The following is a 24,926-nucleotide window of genomic DNA, read 5'->3' as shown; positions in this document are numbered from 1 at the left end:
GCCAGCCACTTGTCCTTATAGTATGTGAAAAATCACAACAGGTAGACCCTAAATGGTTAAACTTTATTAAGTACCAAAATCTAGTGAAAATAAAATAATCCGAATGGGAAAGGGGAATCAACTTGGGGATTAGTCATTACTGAGTAGGATTTACAGAGGAGTAAAACTAGTGTAAAAATGTAAACTAGCTTTGCATCCACCCACCATACCATGTTTGCTTGCTAAGAAACACCAAGCAAGAACCAGTAGGCACATCATCTGATTTACTGCAGCAAAGGTCCATGGGTGAAAATAATCTAGCAAAAGAATAACATTTCATACAGCAGATGTACATGCCTGAGCTGGGAAAGACCTGCTTACAAACGCAACGCCCACTGGTCCATTAGCCACCAAGGGGTCCTGCAGCCTTTGCCCAGAACTCTGTCTGCAAATCTCGGTATTGCCTGTATGCCCATTCTCTGAGAGGTGCTTCACAGGGACTGTTGCAGTCAAAAATATTTTCCACCCAAAGCTGTACTCTACTCCTTCCTGTTGGCGCAAGGCAGATCAGATACTTGCCTAGGGACAGCATTGATGAGGTTGTGGACAGATGCACTACCCCATGGAGGGCTCCTTTCCCTCTGATATGGCCTTTTGTGGAAGGATGCAGATTAAACTCCCTCTGTCCCAACAGCTTTCTCATGTCCTCCTCTGACAGCCCTCTCCCACCAAGCCCCAGCCACCTCTGAACAGATGGCAGCAGCCTTGCACATTGCGAGTGCACAAGGCTTGACACTGCGCACAAGAATGATGCTTGCATCTGACGATTTTAGGGATGTTTTTCATCCCTAGTCATTCAAAGACCTTTTGTTTTCCAGGCAAATGTCTGATAAAGAGATTTCAGTACCTTGCTGAAGGCTGCTCTTGGTCTATCCTGTACCTCTTCCCATGGCCTTGATAAGTGCCTCTTCTTTTCTTCTGACAGCACCAGCACTGCTAAGTCAAACCAAGCTGGCAGCTTGCTTACAGCCCCAGCTTTGGAAAGTCACATGAGCATGGGAAAGTCCTGGTTTACGTTAACCCTTCTCCCCACCAAGCCTCATATTTCCTGAGAAAAAAATGATAGCAGGGACCCAGTGCCTACAGCCTTATATGCCAAAAGAGGAACAAGAAGAAACCAACTGTTGAACTCATGTTTTGCTAAGTTTTACATTTCTGAAGCATGCTCATGCTTTTATAGGACTTGGGTCGGATCAGCTTTTGAAGGTAGGGTTCATCAACCCTGATGCATCTCTTCTTCCTCTCCCCTCCTACTACTGCCGTTTCTTCTCCTTTTTGTCTTTTTTTGCTTCAGAGTGGCCTTTTCCTCTCCCCCTTGCATGACTGGGAGAGTTTCTGCTTGCTTACTGCTATCCCGTGTACCCGCATCTTTAGTGTGACACCTCTTCACAGAAGGCAATGGAAGAGTGAGGGAGGTCCCTTCACTGAAGACCTCAGCATTGGTGCTGTAAAAGTAAAAACCATAGGCTCCAAAAAACGTGTGAAGTTAGATACATTTTCCCCCTAATTTAAAAAAAAATAATTATGCCAAGCCATCTGTTGCTAATGTAAAAAAAGATGTAAATAGATGATACATAGTGTACGGAGTGTCACATGAGTGCTCCATCTGCTGTAGGGAAAGTCACCATTCCCCAGCAGCAACACTGGGTGCTGAAGTGCAATCCAGGGTTTGGAGAAGCCTTAGGCTTTCCAAAGGCTGCCCCAAAAGAAAAACAACTCAAACAAGAGTGGATGGGGTAGATCTCTGTATATCAATCATTCCTATCTGTTTTTCTGACAAGTAGCAATAGTGGCTGCATTGGGGGCAGGGTAAGTTATATCTTTATGCTTTTGTTTCAGACTCTCTGCAAACTCAGGGATCCGGCTGCCTTACTTAGGTTTTCAAGGTTTACCTGGCAGACAGGAATCTAGCAAGCTGTATCTCTTTACTTAATGACAGCAGAAGGTCCCACAATGTCCAAGTAATTGGGCAATAAAGTGGTAGATGAAATTCAGCTTTGATGAACATGAAGTAGTGTGCATGGGAAGTGTATAGTGTGCAACTTGGGTAGTGTGCAACGTTGCCATGGCTGCAGACTGATGGACTCCACATCAGCTTTTGCCACTCAGGAAGAGGCCCAGGAGGAGCTGTGAATGGTTTGGTGTGCTCACTAGTGGTCAGAAAAGGAAATAAAAGGTCGAGCATTACGAGGAAGGGAATAAAGGTAATTAATTAATTCTCTGGTGTGTCTGCATCGTGAGCCCTCCACCTAGTTCTGGTCTCCCCATCTTAAGATGGGTGTAGTGACAGGACAGGACAGACTCCAAGGAGCTGGAAGTATGGAATAGCTCTGTGCCAGAACACGGTGAGGTACTAGGACTCTTAATCTGCAAAACAGAGAAGGTACGTTAGACGTCTAAGAAACTAGGACTCAAATGGGAAATGTGGACAGAGAAACCACTATTCACCGCTTCTCATGCCACCAGGTCTGGGTGACACCCCATGGAGTTAGCAGCAAATAGGTCCTAAACTCAGCAAAAGGACGAGCTTCTTCACAAGGTGCACAGTTAACTTCTGCTGCTGGAGCTAGCGATGTCAGGAGTTTGTGCCATTTCCAAAAGCTTCTAAATAAACCTGTGGCACAAGTTCCATGAGAACTGTTAAATGTGGAGGCCCCAGAGCAACCTCTCTCTCCAAAAGTTCTCAAATGCTCATTGGCAGTAGATGGAGGAAGATCTTTTATCCCCCCTTACACTGTTCTGAAGTGCCTGCTGCTGTCAGCCAGGGAGCTGTGTCTCCGTCCCCACAGTGACAACAGCCCTTCCTCCCCCAGGGGCTCCCTGAAGGCTGTGGGATGGATGCCTGCAAAGGGCAGTCTTTTCCCCCAGGGGCAGAGCCTATGCTGCCATGGCCTGCGAGCAGCCCCGAGGTGAGGAGAAAGGCAATGGCGCAGGGAGCAGGGCAGGTCATGGTGGCCGGACCTCACATAGGGCTCCCCACCCTGTGGTCTCCTCCTACCCCCCACAGTTACTGCAGGGAAGAAACATTATCCAGTCCAGGGACAGAGGGTGAACCATCCCTTGGGGACACAAGTGAGTGTTTCTCTTTCTTTTCAGGTATTGGAGTGTATCATTCAGCCCTTCTTCATTTCCAGAGGGACCAGGAGCTTCCCTCCAGGGGTACAGCTGTGCATTAACAGCTTTTCACTCCTGAACATGAAGGCGATGTCTAACTCAATGTGGATTTTCACAGCGAAAGGATGACTGGGAGAAAACTAGGGAGAAACCATCTGAAATCTTTTGGGAGAGGGGCAGTTTGAAACACAAGAATGCCCTTGTGCTCCCTGCCTGGCCCAGAGCCAGGGTTCCTTGCTCCAGTGGTTCCCGGTGCTGGAGGAGACACGGACACAGTCACATCAAGACACCCACTTCTGGGGCCCAGACAGCTGTTACTGCCAGGATGAAGCCCCCCCTGTGCTACCAAATCTCTCTGAGGAAGCAGGACACACACAGGTTTTGTAAACAGTGAAACCAGGTACAAAAGAAGAAGAATGGCACCCCCTCACCCCACCCCAAACATTGCTGATTCAGACAGAGCCTGAGTTTTGCTATTGCTCAGAAAAAGGCACCACAAAATACTATTTTCTGCCTTTTTTAATCTGGTCCCTTGAACATGAAGGTGGTCTAATTCTGCCTAGCCCAGTGTTTTTTTGGGGGGAGGAAGGGGGCTAGTGGAGTGGTGATGCATGATCTGCCCTTGCACCTTACCAGGTAGCAGAAAGGTTCTCAGCTGGGTGTATCTTGAAACACCCAATGCCACAGACCCAGCAGGAGGTAAATGCAGTTTGTTTGACCATGCAGTAAGCAAATAGTAGGTTTGGAGGCTCAAGATGGGGTCAGGAGCTGATGCCAGCTGTGTTCCCCCCCGTGCAAACCTCTCCAACTAGAGCTCAGCAATGGGCAGCTCCTGATGCAGATGCGGAGGAAGAGAGATGGCATAGGAAGGTCTTTTCCTTCCCTGTCCCTGCCTGGAAAGCTGCTCCTCAGAGGTACAAGCCAGCAGATTAGAGGCAGGTGAGCCACCTCTGAGTCGATGCTCACACCTATGCTCAGAGGGCATTTAGGCACGTGTAGACAAGACGTGACTAGCCCGCTTCTGTTTTTCATCTTTTATGGCTGCTTGAGAGGCCTGAATGGCCCTGGCTTTGCATTTATGTCCTCTGCATGGCTGAGCAAACAAGCAATGCCTTGTCTCCAGCGGACTTCTCCACCCTTTGCTGGCTGCCTTTCAGTTATCTGCTGAAGTGTGTTGCAGGCAAATATTTGCTCTGTGGTCTCAGACGCTACCTCACTCCTGTTTGCCCAGGTTCTCACTTCAGTGCCTTGAACGCTGTGCTCTCTCCACCCACACCCAGGGGTGTTCAAATAGATACCAAGTCACAAGAGCATGGGCTTTGTGCACACTGCTCTCCTGCATGCCTTCCTTCCCTGGGGCTGGCAAATGGGGAGGAAGAAGAGACAACACAGGGACAGAGATGCCCAGGCTGTCAAACCCACCTGGACTCCTTGCAACAAGCATGTCCTTGCTGGGGAGTATGCCAGCCATCCCCAGCATAGCAGTAAACACCAGGAGGTGTAGAGAAGGGGCAGACACCAGGCCTGCTTTCTGTGGAACTTTGTGTAAGTGCTAACCCCTGTGTCTCAGTTTGCTGGAACTCCGGTCTGCTGCAAGCCCAGACAAGTGGAGGCTTGGGGTTGCACCTTTTTCACCCGCCTGCATGTGTCTTGCATGCAGAGATGTCACTTGGAAGCGCTGCATTTAATTATGTATGCAGTTTTATTCCGTTGGGCTGTGCTCCTGTGAGGAGATGCAAGCTAGATAAAATTATTAGTTGTGGACCATAAGGACTGCTGTGCCTGAAACAGCCTGGAAGGCTGTCTGGGTCTCCTTGTCGCAGCAAAATTGTCCAATTAAGGCAGCTGCATGTCCATCCTTCCCAGGCGTCTCTCAGTGGGGTGCTCAGTTTGGCTGGGTACCCCATACTCCCCTCAGAAGAGCCCTGACGTAGTGCTGAAGGAGCAAGAGGAAAATTAAGTTCCTTGTTCTCTTTTCTTTTTTTTTTTTCCCCTCTCCTGAGCTCACAGCCTCAGAAGCTCAGACAGTGCAGCCAGACCCTTCCTGTTACACGGCAGCGGGGCAAATAGCCCTGAAGTGCTCCTTATGTGCCCTGATGGCAAAGATGACCCTGATGCACCCAGGGAAGTTTAGGCAGGACTAACACCAGTGCTAATGCAGACCCTGAGGACTGTCAGAGTGGAGCAGCAGCTTTGCACAAGGCCTCACATGGTTTTAATTTGGCAGGTACCAGGGGAGAGCCGCACACCGAAAGGTCAGGTTCCAGCGGTTGTAACAGTTCCCAGCCAGATGGACATGCTCCGCTGCAGGATGCCTGCTCTGGGGAGGTGGTGCGGCTGCTGCAGTGGCATGAAGCAGTAAGAAGCAGTACGAAGGGGTAAATATGATGCACCAGCTCAGCCGCCAGCACCACGGCACCCAGCAGTAACAGCCACATATCTGTCTGAGAAGGAGGGACTCACCTTCCCGCAGCTTCTTGCAAAACTGGTGTGTGTAGCGAGGAATCAAAATGTGTGGTTTTAATAAAGCAATGCCAGCACACAGTTTGACATGTAGCAAATTCTTCCCTTCAAGCAATTTCGCTTTCTAGCCCAGCATACTCACTTCACATAAAGGCAATGGAGGACACTAGAAAGTCTCTCTTGGTTTTGGCTGTCGAAAGGAAAGTAACGATGATAATTTTGAAAGTGGAAGGGAAAGGGAGCGGGGGCAGGAGGCAACTATACATCGATCCCAGCTGCATGGCACAAGGCGGACACTCCTCTGGGCCACACTTTGCAAATCTGTCATTTCCTGAAAACGACAATGAGTCACATTTGCCCCATGTCTCATTTAAAAAACTGAAAGGATTAGCTGGTAAGGCATTGGGAAAGGCTTGTCATGAGTCACGCTGCCAGAGCCATAGCTACGCAGGCACTGGAAAGCCCACATGGCTGTTGCCAAACAGCGGCCCATGGGAAAGAGTGTCACTTAAAATCTCCAGAATCGGTGATCAGTGGGACTCCAGCACCTTCAGAAAGGCATGGGGTGATCCGAGGGGGATATTGAGGGTTGAAGATATTTGGTGATTTAATCAGATGTCCAGTCATTTGCACACCTGGGTTTTGGCTCAGGTCTGTCTTATCCACAGTCTCAGGGGGTCTGGAAACAGACTTCAGAATAGTCAGTAAGAAAGCATTTTCTTCACCACCCACTAAAAATAGCTGCACTGTGAAAGAGAGAAATTATAGGTGAAGAGGGAGAGTTGTTAATGTCCTGAGATCAACCCAGCTGGCCAGCACCTGAAATTGAATCTCCATCTCTCCTCAAAAGACTACAGTGAGGAAAGAAACTGCAGTACACACACCACCACCCGACCCCCAGTCAACTCATACTTAATCTCCAACTGCAAATGCTGGAGAGCCTTGCCCCATGGCAAAACAGCAGAGGTAATCTGGCACCTCTGTTGTGCTTTCTTAATTACCTTAAAGTTGCTGATTTTTGAAGTATGTTTTGGGGAATAGCTACAAGTGTCCCCGTGCTGATGTTTTACCCCAAAATATTTACAATAGTCTCAATTTTGTGTAATTTTCTCTCTGGGATTTTCCTTCATTTTCTCCCCCACTTAAGCACACTAAACATGAACCCCAAAGAGAAGTGAGATCGGAGAGCTCCTTGGAGCTGGGGGGCAAATCCACAAAGCCCACCCGGTTTTTAAGGTCATGTTCTCGCTGTGGCTTTACCCTGGTCCTGCCCAGTACAGGACAGCAAGGCCGTGCTTACAGCACCCATGTGTTAGGAAGTGCCTCTCCTCTACAGCTCCGGCTGTCGTTCAGTTTACCCGTTCATTGGACTGAGATTTTCCTCTTTTGTACATCGACGGATGAAACCGTGAGGGAAACAGTACTGCCGGTATGCACTCTCTGTCCTTCTCTCTTCAGGAGGGTGTATTCAGTGAGCTGCAGAGCAGAGAAGTACCCCCCCACACCTGGGTGAGGAACGCAAGGAGAGGAGGGGAGCTGGGGAGGCTGCCAGCTGCAGCCAGAGGGAGCAGATGGAGACGCAGCGTTAGGCTTAGAGAAAAGCGGTGAGTGGGAGGCACCGAAGGAGAGCTCAGGCGTAGAGAAAGGATGGGAACAGGGTGGGGAGGAAGGCAAAGAGTTTCTCTTTGCAACCGTGTATAAGCATCAGGACTTGCAGAGCATCAGGAGGTCCAGCTGTTTGCTGAGGAATAGGGTAATGCAGGGGCACAGCTATTCCCCTGTAGAGCACAGGCCACAGGTAGCTGGAAACCTCCTTCTGGGGTAATATTTGCTTAAGGCCTCTCACTGAGGCTGCTAAGCAGATGCAATGGTTGCAGCTAGCAACCCATTTCATATTCCTTTCAGTTGGGCCCACAGCTCAGGGCCATGGATGACTGAGTTGTTTGCTGTCCTGCCTGCCAGTCAGCAGGAGCAGCAAGCTCCCTATGGAAACTGCAGAGAGACTGCTCTACCAGGTCCAAAGGAAAACTTTGCTTGATTAAAGAAAGAAAAACAACCAATAAGCTGAGCAAAGGGTGGACATTTAATCCCAGGCTTATTTAGCTTAGGTAGCGCAGTGTTCAGAGCTGCCGTATTGTGGGTCATGTGGCTCTGTGGCTACACGTGCACAGGAGCTGCCGGGTCCGAGCAGAGGAGTCCATTTAACACAACAGTATGGCTTGGAAAGCAGCTGACTTCAGGTGCTTCCACAATAAAAGCTGCAAGGAGATGGTTAGAAATTATGTGATCTGGCTGCCCTATTTGTCTCCTCCTGCACCTCCTGGTGCAGATTACTTTATTCCTGAAGAATGAGCTTTGAGATACCCTCCAAAACTCAATCATTAGGTTGCATTGCCCTTAGCAGTCAAATCATGGGACATGACGTATCCAGGGAGCCTTTGCAACTTCGACTCTCAGGAATCAGGCCTGCAGCCCTGCCTGACTTGCAGACTGCAGGCCTACGGTAGGGAACAGCCTCCATCCACCCAAACACCCCTCTGAACTGATGCACCCATCGGTTACAGTCGTCGCCTCCCCACCTCCCCTGTGGCAGGGTCTTTCTGGTACTGACATGTGAGAGCTGCAGCACGAATGATGAAGGCACGAATTTCAGATTCGGCAGCATGGCTCAGATGATGAGGCATCTGCCCAAATGTGCTGAAATCTTGTCATTTATACTTCCTGACCTTATTTACAGTTGGTGGGGGGAAACCCAACACAACTTGTCTGTCATATCTTGCACGTTGCTATGTCACACTAGAGAAAGGGAAAACTTTTTAAAATTACTTTAATGCAGCCAGCTGCACATGAAACAGAAAGTAACCAGCCCACATCAGGACAAGTGAGAAAGGTTCATGGCTTTTGTGTGTCACCTGCTGTTTGACTTCTGGCAACTGATGCAATTGCCAGATCCACCTGAAGGGCGTATTCTGGAACCTGAGTCATGCAGGCTGAAGGAAAAGAAATAGTAGGCTGCAAGAGCACCATTGGGCCTTTGCCTCACTTAGTCCAGAAGACAGGCAGTGACCAGGAATAAGTGATCACCTGTTGAATTACTACCTTCGGACACCCGTTTTGGAAGCTGTGCAAGGGCCATGTCTGTTCCACTCTTGCAAGGACCCCAGAGGCAGAGAGGGAGGAGAAAGGCACTGTCGTGGTTTAACCCCAGCCAGCAACTAAGCACCACACAGCCACTCGCTCACTCCCCCCCGGTGGGATGGGGGAGAGAATCGGAAGAGTAAAAGTGAGAAAACTCATGGGTTGAAATAAAGACAGTTTAATCGGTAAAGCAAAAGCCGCACGCACAAGCAAAGCAAAGCAAGGAATTCACTCACTGCTTCCCATGGGCAGGCAGGTGTTCAGCCATCCTCAGGAAAGCAGGGCTCCATCACGCATAACGGTTACTTGGGAAGACAAACACCATCACACCCAACATCCTCCCCTTCCTTCTTCTTCCCCCAGCTACTGAGCATGACATGATATGGTATGGAATAGCCCTTTGGCCAGTCTGGGTCAGCTGTCCTAGCTATGCTCCCTCCCAGCTTCTTATGCACCTGGCAGAGCATGGGAAGCTGAGAAGTCCTTGACTAGTGTAAACTGTGCTCAGCAAGAGCCAAAACATCAGTGTGTTATCAACATTATTCTCATCCTAAATCCAAAACACAGCACTCTACCAGCTACTAAGAAGAAAACTAACTCTATCCCAGCTGAAATCAGGACACGCACTATCTCAGAAGCAAAAAAAAGTGAACACGATCCTGCAGGTTATTCAACCAATGCAAAGCACCCAGCTTTTAGTCCACACCCTGTGGATAATAGAGCACAATCAGTCTAAACGATCTCTCCTCTGAGCACTTCTGAAGGCACCACTCTGAGATGCTCAAGGCCAGAAGAACTGAAAGTTAAAGAGAACAAGTAGATCAGTTCCTATACCTCAAAACACTTCTCTATGGAACTAGGCTCTGAAGCTTAACTTGACATCCAAAATTAGCAACAATACCCTCAAGCATCTATCAAAGCATTAAAGGCTTTCACCATCTTGTTGTTCTGACTCCCCTCTGTATTTAATTTGGAAAGCATTGAGATTATTGCAAGAGTGCTACACACTCTCCCAGGAAGAAATCTGTAGCAGAGTGGAGTGGAAATCTGCAAGGAGTGGTCTGGCTAGCATGTGCAAAACACAGCCTGCAGCCATGCACAACATGGAGATTAAAAAGCATTAAGTAACTCCCAGAGCATTGAAGGAGGTGTGGTTCACATTTAGAAGTCACAGTAATCCCACACCAAACTGATTATGCGGTCAGAAACCGTAAGTGCCAACGTACAACAGCTTGAACTACAACGTGCTCACAGCTTCCTTTTTCTTCCCCCCCTCTAACTTTTGCATGCTTCTGAAATCTTGGTACTCATATTCTTAACCAGAAGAAACCAGTCCTTCTACCATTTATTCAGCGTCAGGTCTGGAACCCATGCACCTCTAGAGAACAAGCCAGGGTCCAGCTGTGTGCTGGGGCGTGGGCTGGCACAGCCAACGCCACCAGCACTGCCGCGCTTCTCAGCTCTTGCTTGAACTTGGCATCCTTGGAGCATTCTTGGTGGGGCTTGGCACTCAGTCCTTCCCCTTGTCACTTGGTTTGGAAGGACATATCCGGAAGGCAGGGCTGCCTTCCCAGAGCAGGGGAGCTTTCAACTGGGACTTCAGAAGTGTTTTTAGCAAGTGGCGATGTTTACTGAGTAGTTCTCCTTTGGGAATATGTCAGGATGTAGCAACAGGCCTAAGAATGATCACGGGAAAGAAAAAGAGTTGCCTTATTCAACAGATTTGCTCCAGATGTGGCTTCAGAACAGTTTAAATGGCAAAATGTCTTTACCATCGGTCATTCTGCTGAAACAGAAAAGTCAAGACATGGGCAAGTGGAGTCCCATCCCACAGTACTGACGACTCCAGTCAGCTTTTTTTAGCAATGGCCTGAAATGTGGCGTCACCAGAGCTGGACTTTCTCTTCTCCTCTTTTGCTCTTTACAGAAGTTTACTTTTTGAGTTGCACCTGCTCTAGCATATAGGGAAGTTATCCTGAAGAGCAGCATTTTTACAAGAAGAAATTCTTCCTCCCTTGCACTTCAAAATGTTGATACAATCAAAAGAAACAGCATATTAAGCATGATTAAAAAATATTCTAAAAAAAGCCCAGATCAGCAAATTCTTCTTGGATTTTCCAACAAAATGACAACTATGCCTTAAGCTGACTTTTAGATTTCTTGCTGAAATAATGAAAAACACAGCCTAAAATATGAATATAAAGCAATTTTAATTTTCCTCTAGATATTTATATCAAAGAAATAATACTCATGTCCAAGTACTGTACATACAATATCTTCCTTATAAACTCTTTAGTTTAAAACACATGTACAAAATTGCACATTGCAGTTTGCAAAAAATCATAAATACCTTTTTGCATGTAAACAATTCCAGCACAAGGATCAATGTTATACATTCCAAAATGTCTAAGTGTCTGTTCAGAAACAAACAAAAACAAACAAAAAACCCACTGTGATCTCCATAAAGCTCCTAGTGTTACAGATCAATTGTTAACAGATTTCTAACTGATGTACTACACACAGGGATACATAAATGAGCACAAGGCAAGTCGCCTTTTAGTTGTAAGTACTTAAGTCAGAGGCTTGGAATACAATCCTGCTGCCATTTAAACCCATGGTATCCATCCCACAGTATTTAGTGGTAGCAGCATTGAGTTAATTTTTCCAAGGTTGCCAACAGCAGTATGCCTTACTTTTAATTCTTAAACAAGTTGGCTACCACTGAACAGTAGCAATTGGAAAATTATTGTAAACACAGTTGTATATTCAGTAAGTTACAGTATTCTCCTAAACACATCACTAAATTAAGAAAATGTTTTACATTTAATCAAGTGCAAGATGCCAACTAATATTGTCCACTTTGTCTCAGAAATAAGTAATTGGAATATAATACTACATAGTTTGTAAAAGTAACATAAAAAAATTACAATGGACATAATCCTCAGTTGTATATTATTAAGCCCTGTAGCTTCTGTTTACATAAAAAAAATCACCGCATCAGAAAAAAAAACCTGTCAGAAGTGTCCTTGATAAACCTCTCCTGACCAAATCCAGCAAATGAGTAGCTACTGAATTTTGTTTCACTATGATTACCTCCGCCTGTGTGCAATGTCCTTGCCAGCACACCTGTTTGAAGAATTCCCCCAAATAATCAGGTTTAAAAAAAGGGAAAATATTTCTATATCCATACAAAGTCATTTGTTTTGTTGTTTGGGTTTTTTCCCATTGTTTTGGTGGTTTTTTTTAATCTATTCAAATACTGTAATTTTTTAGAATTCTTCTTGAAGCAGAGATTTTGAAAGGGTTTCTCAGAGGCTTCCTCTGTGCCAGCTAATTTAATAAGGCAGAATAAGAAGGTACATGTAAATCCAACTTACAAGAACCCAGGAAAGGATGCAGGCAGACAATCACCCACCAACTAGTTGCACGTAAGCTGCTGGAAGAGCAAAGCCAAATCTGAACTGCTCTGCCTCCACCATTTGTTTTGAACAGCTATCCTGAATGAGAAAGTTTCGGCACCATGCACAAAGGCCTGGGAAGAACCAGTTTGGATTCAAGAGCTGAAGGAAGTGGCAGTTTGCTCGCACTTCCCCTTTTGGACAAAAAGAAAGCTTGGGGATGCTGGTGGCTACCCAGCAGGGAGGGCCTGCTTCTCCTTTTCAGGAGATCACTTTGGTCTGTTGATCAGCATGTGGCATGACCGTAATCCCAATGAGGACCACAGGACTTGCCTGATCCTAGCAGCAGCCCCAGCCCATGATATTGCAAGGCTTATGGTACTGCAGGGCATTAAGCGTTTTCTGCATCACGGAAGTTCAGCCAGAACCAGGCAGCAGAAATCACTGAGTGCTTTCAAAGCTAGGTCCTATTGCCCAAGAGCTCTCTCCTTTTTAGCTGACGGGAGTTAGTTGCTCTATTCAACTAATGCAAAGACATATTGCTCAAAGACTGACGGATTTAATCTTTCCCAGTCTGCAGCTATCCGTAGCTGTTCCTCTTCTCAGGGGGTCTATTTTGCATGATACATTAGCCATCATGAACACCACACAGCAAGGGCACATGTGTGGTCCCCTAAACCTGAGAAAGATTTTCAGTCTAGGCAGAAACTGCAGGAAGAACAAGCCGGTCTTGGATGAGCCACTCTAGGAAAGAGAAACTGCCCTGGAAGAATGTCCTACAACTTCACAGGCTGAAAAACACGGAAAGCTGAAGAGCTACTTCACCAGCGAGACTTATTCAGCAATACAGACCCAGATGCCTTTCCTGGTAAGACCCGGCATGGGGAGCCTAAGGATTACCTTCAGACATCAAAACCTGGAGGTAATCTGACAGATTAACTTGAGTTTTAAGGCCCAGGAGGCTCAGGCCTTTCACAGCAGAACAGCCCTGACACTGCCCTCTCTTAAGATCCCTTCTCTCCTTTTGACCTTAAGAAACCAGTAGACCTATTCCTAACTAAGAGAAGTGGGAGTGGTAAGAATCAGTGGCCAAATTTTAGTGGGTGAGAGACCTATGCAGACTTGCTCATCCTTTCTATTTGAAAGCCAGGAATTGCACAATGCTATATTGCAACACTTACTCCCTTCCCTTTGTCCCCTACAAAGTAGCTAAGCGCAACCAAAGCAATATCACTGGTGCAAGTAAGTGTTTACATTGATGGCTCACATCAGAACTGCGCTAAGTGTCTCTGTAATTAACAAATAGCGCTTTGCAGCGAAGTGAAACAATTCTCCAAGATTTGTTTGTGTTGGTCTTTTGTTCCGGGCTTGGGGTTTTTTTTTGAGGGGGGAGGAAAAAATTAACAAAGTCTGAATATCTAATCTGTTACATACGGAGGAATGCTCAAGGGGCTTGCAAGAACTTGTTTTGCTACATGTTGAGCAACACCACATGGGAAAGCCTTAAAATTAAAGCAAATGCTTGAAGAGAGGGTGTAGCTGCCTTTTGGAGCTCGTCCTTCATGGGCCATATTTTATTAGAGAGCAGACCTTTGCATCATCAGTCAGCATTCAGACCTGGACTTTACGTGATGACATTTCAGCATGGTGGTTGCCATGGCTTTAAATAAATAAGGGTAAGTGTGAAACTACCAGTCATCAGGCCAAACAGGGAGGGGCACAGTTTCCAAAGAAGAGAAGTTTAGAGGACACTTAAGGAGTAGCAACAAAACAAAATAAGCTAAAAAGCATTCTGAAGAGCAATCTTAATTCTCCACCACTTAAACATACAATAAATATTACCATTAAATACTGTATCAGAGAGAAATTTTATTTCTTCCTTGGATTCCTTGTTTTTTCTTACTGTTGCTGGTTCCTCCAGCTATTATCTCTAACTATTACCATGGGGAAAGGAATAAAAAAGTAGACTTTATTACACACTTTTGGCCTACTGGAAAAGTGGTATCATACCACAAAGATACCACAGACATACTAGTTTGTGCTGTGATTTCAGTTACAGTGTGCCCAGAAAGACTTTCAAACATCACAAAGATTTGCAATACTGTTTCAGTAACTGGCACAAAATGGTTTGGACCGATAATGACACTTAGGCAGCATTTTATGAATCCCTGTTCTGAAGGTGTCATCTTGCAGACTGTAAATAGAATAGGTATCCTAGCTACTTATGGCCATAGCTTATGTGACATATTATATATAACAAGATTATTTAACTCTCCAGTAGTCAGTATTTTCCCACTATTTCTGTCACCCTTCCATGAAGGATATTAAAAGACAGAATGGTAAAAATTGGAAAAAGCAAGAGTTCAGCCTCTGGCTCTATTCATTACGAAGGGTGAGTTTTATACCAGTATCTTCTACTGGTATCTTTCCCTAGCAGTTACTAGGTAAAAAGAAGGAGGGTACCCTAAATATGGTTTCTGGAGCAGTCCATTAACTTTATTCTATGCCACCACATTGCTTGTGTCCTGCATTACAAGAAAATCTGGAGATTTATAAAACAGAGGTGTGGGAAAGGTTCTCAAGCTCAACATGTTATCCTTCAAAAGGCTCAGCATGAACCACAAGACTATCTTCATAAGCCTTTTTTTTTCAGACTGCTCATTCTTAAAGGTCAATTTTCCATGTCGGGCAGGAGGGCCACACATTCCTCAGGGTGGTGGGAAGCTTTCTGGAGAGGACAAGTCTACAGAGTTCAAGCTGCTGGTTATGATTTTTCGAGTGTTCAGTCCATGGTCTAAGAACAGGGATGCAGTGAGAAGCTTGACTTTTAACAGCTTCAGCTTTCTCCATCTATGACAGAAGTAATACTACAGTCTCACTGATCGTAACTGAAAAGTTGCAAGAGATGTTTCAAGGTACTCAGCAGAAAGGTTCTCAAATTTATTTAAATAAATGTCAAGGGAAGAGTAAAATAGGACTTAATCTAGAAAAGTAACCAAACTTGCAAAACCGAAACTAAAACAAAGAAAGACTGCAACCAAAGATTTTTTTTCTGGGATGGGATGGAGGGTCTGTTACTGATCTCCAGTGACACAGCTCTCCAGACTGTATGGACCTTATTTTGGTGGCTTACGATTCCACCTGAACTAGTTCTTAACCAATAAGTAACAGTAGAAGTAAATCTTATCAGCAGTGTGCTAAATATCGGAATCTAGCAGTGTATTAGTGCACAGTGAACTGGTCGTATCTATCATCTCCATGTGTTAGCAAGGCTTCATTGTCAACCATCACTCCAAAGCATTCCTACAGAAATCATAATTCCTTGAGAAAAGCCGTTTAGCCAGCACACTTACTCCTTAAACTATTGCAGACCATGTTTGTTGCTAGTACTAGAAATTCAGAGCAAAGCTCAATTTACAGCTAGCCACACTATGGATACAGACCTTTTGATAACAGACAAAAAAGCAAATGGCAGGTAGATAATTATTTAGGGTGACTCCCTTGCAACCATTATTTATAATAACCTTCCCTTCACTTTGCAGCAAATTACTACATATGAACTGCAGCACTTCAGATTACATTAAGGCTAAATGTGACTTTAAAATAAATGATCTTTTTGTATTAATTTAGCATTGCAGAATTCGCCAGTCCTCCAATAAGACTGGAAATCTAAAAAATCACCTTGCAATCATACACAGAATTGCAGCTTAATTTTCTACTGAGAGGACTCGACCATGACAAAGAATATGAAGATGCCCCATCGTGTATCACTGCAGCTAAGATAATCAGTTCCTCCACTTGTCCGTGCCCTTCTCTATGCATGCTAGTGTCTGTGCACACCTTGACGTGTTTGCGGCTATCTGTGTGCTTCAGAAGAATTTGTTCATAAAGGCTGGATTTGCTGGCTTTTCCCATATCAGTGGCTGACACTGAGTTGAGAGGATACCACCTGAAGCAGAACTCCAGCCCAAGAACTCATGTACACTGCAGGCACAAGACCAAGATTCAGTGCTTTTACATCAATGACATACTTTTGTCAAGACTACTCGACAGAAAGTTGCATTTCAAAACACAGCGTTGGTGTGAAGATACAGATCCTAGACTGGCTTCCTTCCTCTCCCCGCCACTGTTTCCTCAGCAGGACCCTGCAAAGACAGCTAGAGCATGGCATTCTGGTTGACCTACATGCAGTGGACTGTTTCAACATCCAAGCAGAGATCCGGTTTGTGACTATATTGATGCAGAAAGTAAATCTTCTGGTATGCAATAGCTAAGGAAAACTGCTTCCAGAATAAAGCAAGCAGCAAGGATCAATGCCTGTAGCAAGTCAACAAGATGGTGTCTTGGAAAGCCACCCTTGTTATGAATTAGGTGTATAAATTTCTAGACTCTCTGAGCAACACATGGACAACAGAAAGTTCTCCACTGTGCCCTCACTGTTGCAGTGTTTTTCAGAAACCTACATTTAGTTTGTCACACATGACCACTTCATGCAGAAGTTGCTTCTGTCCCACCTCTGGTTTACTACCAGATCATTATGAAGAGAGAAGTTCCACAGTACAAACAGCTGCAAGCCTCTTCATAGGCAGGATAAAAACAGAAAGATCTTTGAAACACAGGACAGGAGTATCTGAGAATTAGTAATACCTCTTGTCTTCTATAATGTACCATAACAGCCTAAGTCTCCATAAATTCAGATTTAATTCATCAACACCTTCACAGTAAAGTTTCACCATGTGCAGTAAGATTAACAAGTTTATAACAAACTTTAGATTCTGCAGTTTGTCACAGGAACAATTATCATACTGCATCAGGTACAGCAAACCCTGATGCAGCCCCACAGCAAGTGACTGTGGCATTAGAAAGATAAGTCAACATTTGCAGGATTATTATGCACTGTGAAAGCTTTCTGTTCAAGGCTTTTTCTGCTGATAGAGGTCTTGCCAAATGTTAAAAAAGGTGAATTCCTGACAGATTTTACTGTATACCTCTGTTGGAAGATGCACAGTCACTGCACACAATACTGATTAGATGAAGCAGATGAGTGTCAAAACAGCCTAGGAACTCTTCAACACTCATTCTCGGTTACAGTAAAACTGCAAACAAAATACTTGGAAAATGGAAGTGGGTTTGTACAAATCAAGTATGTACACAGATATGTCATACTCCAATTTGCCTACTTGCTAAACATAGAAACCTAGAGAATCAAGTAAGGAAAGAGCAAAATTATCCAGCAGCAGTTACAGCTGCACATAAGAATAAATGAAAATGTAACTCATTGCTTTTTCTTTTTAAACTTACACTCCAGAAGCAGAAGGACACAAAAAATGCATCAAAGAACGACTTATGTTACAAGTAGATGTTTTTTCTTTCTTGCATATTAATTTCAGATATAGAGACATTTTCTCTAAGAAACCACTGGATTCAAATAGCCAAGACTCAGGTTATGGCAGCCAAGTCACTATTTTCAGCACAACTAGTAATTCAGACATAGCATGCATCTGTAGTTCAGACACCACCGAACAACACCACACAATAATTCAGAAAGTATCATTGAGCTATGTAACTGATTAGAAATTAGTTACCAAATAAAATTTCCACTTTAACAGCTGCAAACTGCAGAATGCCTCAGGGCTTAACTTTGGGAGATCGCTCCTTTGTCAAAGGTGAGACAGACAGAGTCAATCAGACATTTAAATGAAAAAAAAAGGATGCCTCATGACTCTTCCTTCAGTAAGGACATAAACATGAACCAAGATAACTGAGAATTGTAGTAGGGCCACCCTTTGATCTTGAACAGTGCATGATAGTCAATAGTGATTTATGGTATGCAGGGAAGAGTCCAGATCCTTTGAGGTATTTACCTCTTGCAAGACCATCAAAGGCTCATGACAAAAATGTCACCACCGCCACCAGCATCACTCCTCTCGGTAACCAGGACTTATCACCCCCAAACACCTACGCTTCTCAAAGTATGCAAAGTACTTGTGCTTTGGGAATTGCTCTCTAAGCCTGCCAAATGGGCTCCACCTGGAGTCATAGTGAAAGTTGTAAGAACCACTCACCAGCCACCCAGACCTGTCTGGACACCTTGTGATACTGACAGATTTCACTACCCGTTCTACGCTGAGGAGCAAACCAATCAACTGTTCTAGTAATTACATCATTTGAATCAGTCCTAGCAGAGTACTTCCCCTGCACTCACAGCAAGCAGGGGCAGATCTGATGGGAGCTCCTCCCTCTGCCCAAGGAAGGAGTGAACAAGACTTCCCTCACCACAAACACTCCTCCTCCTACTCCCCAAGACAGAAAAGATCTGATAACAATTCAAAGAAATTAAAGTCATTTATGAATCAAACTATTTTGCTATAGCACCTAAATAGGAAGGCACTTCACATCTAGATCAAGACATCGGTTCAAGAGCATTCAAAATCTGCTGACGAGCAGCAAGCGAGATGTGCACAGGAGCAAGCATCCACCAACCAACACAGACAAAAGAAGGGACTGCGTGATCTGCAGAGCAGAGATTATACCTAGGGCAAAGGAAAAAAGAAGGATATTTATTTGTCATGGGTTCACACCTGGAATGCAAAATCAGATCAGAAGGGCATGAGGGTAGCCTGCTAATCAAGTCATGCAGTGAGAATCTTTGTAAGGACTAGTGAATAGTGTGCACAAGTACAACAAAACATGGTACAGTTTTGAAGGATGAAGAAAAATGCTAAAAAGCACTGAGGTTCCACTGAACATAAACGGATTTTTTTCTTTTTTTACAGTGACACTTATACAGCCAACTTGCCTGCAGTTACTGAAAAGGAGCTACATTGATGCAAATCATATAAACAGTCTAGAAAATTTTTACCCAGTATCTATCTTTTAGCATCTCACAGTGACCAAAGTTTTAGGCAGAAAATCAAAACCCGAAAGAAACAGACAAGAAAAATGTTGCAACAAACTGAAGAAAAAAGGCAGGACAAAATAAAGACACCATACTTAAAGATTTATGAACACTGCAGGTGTAAAAGTCAGAGTACTGATACATTTTAGAAGACGGTAACAATCAAGGCTGATGGCTGCAGCAGGCAAGCGCTCCTGAGTCTTGTTACATTGGTTTAAACTGTTAGGTGCTTAGGCTATCCACTTGTATCTCTGCTATAGGTGCAGCAACCTCTAGCAGAATCAACAGGGGAAAAAAACCAAGCACCCCACACTATTTTAAGATTTTGGTCACGTCAGTGTTAGATCCTGTGTCTTAGCCTAAATACTTGGTAAAAGAAGGCATTTATGAAGATAACCTGTCACTCTACAGAAAAGACATTTCTTTCGGACAACTCTACTACCGCAACAGTAGCCTCTAGCAGAGAGCTGGAGCCGCCAGCCTCACTAGTAACCTCTCATCAGTCATCAGGGTAGCAGAGCTGGCCTGCTAGCACCTCTACTACCTAACAGATATCAGCTAGAACATAAAGCAGGCTACGAAAGAAGTTACTGCATGAGATGTTTGAGAGGCTGGATGCAGGACTGTTCTTGCAGAAAGTTCAGATGGGAGAGAGGTAACATGTGGTGGTTTCCAGCTTTAACACTACCATGCTGAAAAGGGTGAGCTCATTATAACCCTGCCAGGTTATAGCCCATTATAGCCCTGCCCTTGGCTGGGAAGGGGACTTGCAGTGATTTCCTGTGTCTTATGGATCCCCCACCTCTCCTTGGACATTGTTAATTTATTCTGACTAGAAATGGTAAAATAAGTAAAGAACAAGTACTGCACAGCTGCATTTATCACTGTCCTGTGTCTTACCGCAAGATCTTTACCTAGCCCTACGCTCATTTGCAAATACAAGAACTGAAACAGCAGTGTCCACCCATGTGATTTTTACAAATTTTTCCAGGATTCCTTAAAAAAACCCACCTCACTACACATACAGTAAAGCTAAGCATCTCACATCAACACATCTACCAGGCAGCATTACCTCTCTCACTAGGGAAAGCGTATTAAGCGTGTGTGGGGAAAAAAAGTCTTTATCAGTTTCTCCAGTCTTGCAGCATCTTTGCAGACAGGTGATGCCTGCCACATAGTAAAAAACAGTTATTTTCCACCCAGTTATTATATAACAGGCAGTGCTACAGATTGTATGGTGTCCGGTTCAGAATGACTTTAGGATGCCTTTAAACCTGTGTTAAGATCAAAATAATTTTTTATCTGTATATTTGTATTTCTAACAGCAGAAGGTACTGTTACAGGCAATCATTTCAACCACCGAAAAAGGCTCTGGTGACATGGTTACACAGTTACACAATGATTAATATGGCTTCTATCTAATTTGCATATGCATTAAGAAAAGAAATATCCTCAGAGCATCTCAGCTACAATAACACAATTACTATGCATTGTCATGTCATTTCACACGTGTGCCAGGAATGACTATGCACTAAAAGGAAAAGCTCGCACACTTGACTGCTGCAGCTCAACTTTCTGAATAGATAGCACTCACGTATCCCCAATAAAAGCAAGAAAAACTGTGAGTCTATCCCATTCTTCTGGAATTTCAAAGCATCAAGCGTAGCCTGCAGAAGAAGTAAGAGATGTTTAACAGCTCCTGAGTGGGTTTAACAGATCTGAGCAATGGCTTGTACACATAAAGATGTCTATGCCCCCTTGACTCCTCATACAATCCCCCATTTTCACAAGCTGGCACAGACACATATCCCCATGTTAAGTTTTGCCTCTGAGTTCAAGCAGAGTTGTTAGCACAGTTTCAAAGAGGGGAGCGGCCCCGCTCCACAGCTGGATCTGCTCAGGAGAAGCCCTGCCCTCCCCCAGCGGCAGGCCTGGCCCACGGCCCCAGCTCCGGGGGACTCCTGGTGGGGTGACCCTCACACTCCGACAGACCCTTCCCACGGCACCACGCCACAGGGCTTGCTCGACAGCGCGGCGTTAGCGGCTATGCTCAAAATACACAGGTGCGGCAGAAGCAAGGTAGGCAGTAGTGCCGAGCAAGGGATCTAAAGCTTTCAAAAACTTATTGAGGATTATGTCAAATCAGAGGAAATAGTTTCTCTGCCATTCCCTTCTGCTAGTAAAATCTCGACAAAGAAATAAATCACACCAATTCTTCCCAACTAGAAAAACGTTTCACATTCTAGTGCTGACTCTTTCTGTCCCTAGAGTATTGCAGAAAGTTTCTTTAGAACAAAGTAGACCAAGAAGCAAGATACACAGATTTCTACTGAAAAATAAATCTACTTCTCTGTAATATTTCTGCGATTTATTCAAACAGAATACAATGGAATTACCACCTTTATAGCTAACCCACCCCAAATCTTAGCCCTTTTCTGTATAGCACTGTATTGTTACTATACTATATAAAGAGCAAATACTACTGGAATGTACACAGTGAAGGAAAAAAAAGTAAAGCTCTTCTTGCCAAAGTAACCGTTTTCACTACTAACGTGTTATCTAGAAAAATAAGGTCTAGGCAACGTCCAAAAGTGTTCAAGTTTCAATAAATAACTATCAATGCCCCAAGTTTGCACTGGCACAAGAAATATGGAGTGTACAGTTTAGAAAAGTATTTTCATATGACTGAGTCAGCAATGTATTTCATCCTGCTTAAGATTTACTACAAAAATCATTTCCCTCCAGGGTTCGATTTTAAAACTGAAGCCGTCTAAGTGCAAGAGCACCCACACAGTTGTCTTAACTCTCAATGGCAAATTAAAGCTCTAGAGAAAGACAGTATTTTAAAAAAAGTTCTTTATCAATACCAAGAAAATATACATAGCCATATTGTGTTTTAAATATATATATACACGCACATCTTTTCAAAAGGGTACGATTCTGGCTTTTTTTTTTTTTTTTTAAGTTTGAAAAGCTTATCCATTGCTATACAGTTCAGTAAGGTGTATTAGGAAACACACTTTTTATATCCCCCATGAAAATAAAGTTGAATCTTTCTGTAAACAGGAATTTCCCTAATTTCGAAATCTCCACAGACCTCAAGTACTTCACTGAAAAAAACCAACCACCTGCCCCAAAACCACCCACGCAGACCCTCGCTGCCGAGTGCAACATCGATGGACAGACCTCGGGAAATGCTTAGCAACACCCGGCTCCTGCAACCGCCTTCTCCCGGCGCAAATAAATAATAATAATAATTAGTAAGAGAAGAGCGGCGGCGGGCGCGCACCTCGGCCCCGCGGTGCCTCCGCGCCGCCCCGGCGGCGGGCGCGGACAGGGCCGGGGCCGGGGCCAGCGCCGGGAACGGGGCCGGTGCCGGCCGGCGGCGGGGCGTCCGTCCTCAGCAGGCGCTGGTCTCCGGCGCGGCGGCCGCCTCGGGGGCCGCCTCCCGGGGCTGGGCGGCGGCGGCGGCGGGGGGAGGATGGCCTGCGGCGTTGATGTGGCAGCCGGAGGAGAGGTGGCTGCGGACGCGGCCCTGCAGCTGGGTGACCTGGGCGCGGAGAAGGTTGGCGGTGGCGGCCAGCTCGGCGTTCTGCCCCTTCAGCGCCTTCACCTTCTCCTCCAGCCGGGCGATGCGCTCCAGCTTGCGCCGGCGGCACTTGGAGGCGGCGATGCGGTTCCGCAGCCGCTTGCGCTCCGCCTTCAGCCGCTCCTGGCTCTCCGCGTCCAGCGGCGACAGCGACGGCGGCGTCGGCGCGCTGCTGCCGCCCTCCCCGCCCGCCGACGGCGGCACCTCGGGCACCGTCTGCGGCTCCTCCAGGGACCGCGCCGGCGGCAGCCGACCGCTCCCCAGACCCGCCGCCCCGAAGGCCAGGCCCGGCGGCGGCGGGGCGGAGGCGGCAGGGTAGGCGCTGCCCGAGGGGCTCAGCGGCCCCGCGGGGTTGAAGCCGCTCAAGTTGGTGTAGACGGCCGGCGGGTCGGCGGTGGCGGCGGGGGCTCCCGGCGGCCCCGGGCGGGCGGTGCAGCAGGGTCCCGGCGTGGAGAGCGGCGGCGGCGGCGCCAAGAGCTGGTTTTGCTTGTGCAGGTCGGCCAGGGCCTTAACGAAACCGTCGGCGAAACCCTCTTGCTCCTGCGTCACTGGCTGCCGGTAGAGAAACGGCCCCGCCGCCGCTGCCCCGCCGCTCCCCGCCCCGGCCGCCGCCGGCCCGGGGCTGCCGGACCCCAGCCCCGCTCCCCCCTGGATCAGCAGCTGCTCCAGGTCTGCGGCCGGCGGTAGTTTCAGCAGCGGCAGCTCGGCAGCCGAGCCCAGCGCGGCCTCCGGGCCGCCGCGGGCCGCCGCCGCCGCCCCGCCGCCGCCCGCCGGCTCCGCGGAGCCGGCGGGCGGCGGCGGGGCGGCGGCGGCGGCCGGCGGCGGGTGTAGCAAGCGCAGAGCCGCCGCGCTGCCGCGGGCGCCGGCGGGCGGGCGAAGGGCGAAAGGCCCTGGCAGCGGGGCGGAGGCGGCGGCCGCCAGGTCCCGCTTCTTCCCGGCGCCCAGCAGCAGCTTCTGCCCTGCCGCCGCCGCCGCGTCGGCCCCGGGTCCGCCGGCGGTGCCGAAACCGGGCAGCGGCACGAAGTCGCGTAGCAGCTCCAGTCCTTCCTCGGGGTAAAACGGAGCCTCCATCTTCACGGCGGATCGCCCGCTACGCCCGCCGCTCATGCTGCCGCCCTCGCCGGCCGGCGGCGGCGGCAGCGGCGGCTCCGGTGCGGGGCGGGCCGGGCTGGGCGCCTGCTCCGCGGGGCCCGCCGCCCTCGGCTGGCAGCGGGGACTGAGCCGCCTCCCGGCGCCGCCGGCCCCACGCCCCGCCCCGGACCCGCCGACTGCCCGCCCCGCCGCCGCCGGTCCCCCCGCTCCTTCCCCCGCCCGCCGGGCTTGCGCGAAAGGGCTTCCCGCCGCAGCCCCGCTGCTGCCCCGCTGGGGTGTCCGTGGGGAACCCGGGCTGCTTCCCCCCGAAAACTCGCCCCGCGGCGGCGGTGCGGGAGAGGAGGCGCGCTGCCGGGGGGCTTCGCCCGGGACGAGGGGTTTTCCGTCGGCATCTCCCGGGGATGCCCCAGCCACGGCACACGTCCTGCGGGAGGAAAGCGAGCAAAGCCCTCGCTGCTGTGAGGGACGGGCACGGCGTAGCGCGGGTGTCCGGGGTTAACGGTTAACGCGGGTGGGACGTCTGCCGCGGAAACGCTCAGCCGTCGGGAAACATGCCAATTTGTCAAAGCAAAAGCCACTCGCAAGAAGGAGACGGATCTGATGTAGCTTTTCTTCCGAAAAAAAAAGTTTAGAAAAAGGGTTTGAAACAGCTTAGACGTCTTTTCAATGACTGGAACATAAAAGTACTGTTTTTCAGTTTGGGGGTGGTATTTATTTGTTATCTTCACTTGAGACAATTCCCCCTGCCCGTCTCCAAGTCTGAAATTCTTACAGGATGAGGAAACCGCTTTCCACCCAGTCCTTTAAAAGTCCCTTCTGCTGGGGATACTAATGTGATCCTGACAGAGCTGCTGAAAGCTCTCTTTTAAGTCAGCTTGCTGACTGAGGGCCTCAGTGGCTCACCTACACTTCCACCAGCTCTCCCCATCTTTGGTGGGATCTGCCAGCATCTCCTCAGTTAGGCATCACCCTTATGCAATCTACTCGTGCTTTCTCCCCAGACATTTCCTCCCTGCACATCAAGACCAAGTGTTCCTTCTCCCAGGGTCTAGCGGCACTGCTGAGCTCTGCTGTAGCCCCACCGTGTGCAAGGCCACGCTGTGCCTCCTCCGCTGCCGAGGCTCGCTCCAGAACCAGGAGCGGGGCAGGAGGCAGAGACACTGGTGTCAAGTCAGGAAGGACTTTGCCCCAGGCA

General features: G+C 47.3%; 1 protein-coding gene across 1 annotated transcript; it reads right to left on the bottom strand.

Moving 5' to 3' along the window:
• Nucleotides 1–10,945: 10,945 nt before the first annotated feature.
• Nucleotides 10,946–24,368, bottom strand: LOC148050482 (transcription factor Jun-like). The gene has a single exon (XM_087742147.1). The coding sequence runs from the start codon at nt 23,744–23,746 to the stop codon at nt 22,451–22,453; it is 1,296 nt and encodes a 431-aa protein (XP_087598273.1). The 5' UTR covers nt 23,747–24,368; the 3' UTR covers nt 10,946–22,450.
• Nucleotides 24,369–24,926: the final 558 nt, after the last annotated feature.

The sequence above is a fragment of the Nipponia nippon genome, unplaced genomic scaffold (genome assembly GCF_047370975.1).
Source record: "Nipponia nippon isolate SJK-2023a ecotype South Korea unplaced genomic scaffold, ASM4737097v1 scaffold_8, whole genome shotgun sequence".
Classification (NCBI taxonomy): Eukaryota; Metazoa; Chordata; class Aves; order Pelecaniformes; family Threskiornithidae; genus Nipponia; species Nipponia nippon.
This window is presented reverse-complemented; position numbering and strand designations above follow the sequence as displayed.

Bases quoted from the DNA above. Each gene is read 5' to 3' on its own strand.
- LOC148050482 (XM_087742147.1), bottom strand. From the start codon at position 23,746: ATGAGCGGCGGGCGTAGCGGGCGATCCGCCGTGAAGATGGAGGCTCCG.